The sequence below is a fragment of the Trypanosoma grayi genome, assembly GCF_000691245.1.
Source record: "Trypanosoma grayi strain ANR4 Tgr_1661_V1, whole genome shotgun sequence".
NCBI classification, from domain to species: domain Eukaryota; phylum Euglenozoa; class Kinetoplastea; order Trypanosomatida; family Trypanosomatidae; genus Trypanosoma; species Trypanosoma grayi.
In genome coordinates, this window is record NW_008827279.1 from 1 (window position 1) to 2,491 (window position 2,491).

At 60.4% G+C, this 2,491-nt stretch overlaps 1 protein-coding gene across 1 annotated transcript; it reads right to left on the reverse strand.

Annotated features, from left to right (window-relative positions):
* Positions 1 to 1,613: 1,613 nt before the first annotated feature.
* Positions 1,614 to 2,228, reverse strand: DQ04_16611000 (hypothetical protein; the record flags this gene model as incomplete). The annotated part of the gene is made up of 1 exon (XM_009317488.1): positions 1,614 to 2,228. One exon carries the CDS (start codon positions 2,226 to 2,228, stop codon positions 1,614 to 1,616), a length of 615 nt encoding a protein of 204 aa, XP_009315763.1.
* Between the last annotated feature and the right edge of the window lie 263 nt (positions 2,229 to 2,491).

The following is a 2,491-nucleotide window of genomic DNA, read 5'->3' on the forward strand; positions in this document are numbered from 1 at the left end:
TGCTTCCTTCCGGTGTTGTGCTTGTGTGATGGGCTGTTTCTTCTTGTTTTGTCAGCGTGGGTAGGCTATCTGAAGCAGCGGAGGGGGAGATACCGGGAGTGGCGGATGTGCGCTGTGTGCTGTGGGGGATTGCTGCTGCAGTTTTATTTGTTGGTGTTGGCCAAATGCAGTGTGTTGATGGAATTGCCCGAGTTTGACTGAAGATGTCTGGCCTGCCGTGTCCGAAGCCATAGGGCGGTTGTTGCAGCAGCGCATACCAACACATCAACGAGGGGGCTGCTGCTAAGAAAAAAGAAGAATTGATGAACGCTGTCCTGAACGCCTTTCTGCATGTGAGGAATGCCAGCGTTGAATGGGAAAAACAAAGATGCCGTCGGGCAGCTTGAGGAGATTGCGCGTGGCATCCATGCGTTGCTGCCCGCGGCAGTGAGTGCGGCAGCGGCCGAAGGTGCTGCGCGACGTGCGTCGGGAGGGCGTGCTAGCCGAGGCAGAGGCCGCGCAGAGGGATGCCGTGGTGGCTACAGAGCGGGCGTCTGCGGTGAGGGCGATGACTGATGGCGCGGGTGCGCAGGCTGAAACTGCAACTTCACATATTGAGCAGACTTTTGTTTATACTGGGAAGGTCACACAGAAAGCTGCGGGGGTAAAGCAAGCTGCGCAGCAGGCGCTTGTGAAAGTGACTGTGGCGGAGGCAGCGGCTCTGAGTGCAAAGAGGGACGCAGACGCTGCACCGCAGTGGAGAGATCAGCAGGAAGCGCCAGAACTCTCCACGTAGGTGATAAGTTCTTCGGACGACGCCTCCAGCGGTAATGTAGCGCCTGTATCGGCAACCAATGGCGATATACCCGTAGCCGCTGTAACTACTGTTGATTCTGTAGGCCCCACTACGGCATTGCCAAAATTTCCCAAAATGCCAGGGACACTGGTTGCTTCTATAAATCTTCCTGATGATGCGGATAGCAGCAGCGTTCCTGCGGTGGTGTGTACACTACCGCTCCTGGGGGCGATGGCCCTTGTGGCTGTGTGCTGATGAGCTGTGTGTGGGTGTGTGTGTGTGCATCGGGCAGGGTGGTATCCTTTTAATTGCGTGTGTCCTTGGAGGCTGAGCACATATTAATGTTTTTCATTTCATTCCATTGCTGCCCCGTTGTGGGCTGGGCGCTGTTTAATTCACCCGCGACTGTACTCACTTGTGCTGTGTGTGTGCGAGGTGTGGTTTCTTTTTCTCGCGGGTGTGGGCTTTGCTTTGCGTGCTGCTGTGCGCCGCCCACTAACTGTTTGCTCTGCTGGGCGATTTCTCTCTTTTTTGTTCTTCGTGTGTGGTGCGCTGCGGCTGCCTCGCTGTTCCCTCCTTGTTTCGGGCGTGTGGGTTCTCTGTGCTGATCTCTGTGTGTGTGGGCTGTCTGTTGTGTGCATTGCGCTTCTTTGCGGATCCCAGCTACTCGAGTGAACGTAACAGGAAGAGTGATCGTGATGCGCCGTGTGCTGTGCGTGCTTGCGCTTCTGCTGTGCTGCGCGCCCTTGTGCGTGACGGCCGCCGGGGTGAGCCCTGCAGCGGTGGCGGAGGCGAAGATGAAGGCCAACGCCAAGGCCGCAGCGCTGGCTGGCATTGCTCAGCGGAATTCTACCAAGGCACTGGACGAAGCGGAGACTGCCGCGAGCGAGGCAGAGGAGGCAGTGGCCAAGGCGAAGGACGCCGCGAAGGAGGCAGACGCGGCGAAGACGGCAGCTGCGAGTGCGGTGGAGAACGCCCGAAACGCAACGCAGGTCGCCAAATCGCTGGCGGACAAAGCAACCACCGTGGTGACGAGCAGTGAGCTGCAAAACAGCCCGGGGGCCGCAAAGGAAAAGCTGAGGAAGGCCGCTGCGAGCGCGGTGGAGGCGGCGCGGGGGTGCCGGGTGGCGTCGGACAAGGTGAGGCACGCAACGTCGAAGGCATCGGCTGCGGCGACGCACTGCAAGTCCGCGGCGGGCCATGCTGACCTCGCGGCTGCTGCTGCCACCGCTGCGGAGAAGTTGTCGAGGGCGACCGCGGCGAATGCGCGGGCTGCTGCGGCGTCTTCTGTTCTGCCAGGCTCTGCAATAGCAGCCACTATGGCGGCGAGTGCAGCGGAAGCGGCGGCGGCAAAGGCCCGTGACGCTACGGAGTGTGCGAAGAAGGCAGCGGCTGAATGCGGCCAGGCCGTGAAAGACGCCGACAACGCTATAGAAAGTGCGGGAGACGCCATGAAGAGCGCCACGGGCGCTGCAGGGAGTCTCGATCATTCCGGGCGGAACTTCCGCTACGCAGCCACTGAGAGCCGAAGGAATGCCGCATTCTTCTTCGCCCAGGCCGCGAGTGGCGCGCAGAAGGCGGCGGGTGAGGTCGCCAAGGCTGTGGCGAAGGCGGAGGAGACACTGGAGCACATCGCGTCTGCAGCATCGCAGGCCCAGCTGGCGACGGGGGAAGCTGAAAACGCACTGGGCCACATGACGGGTGCGGTGAAAACGA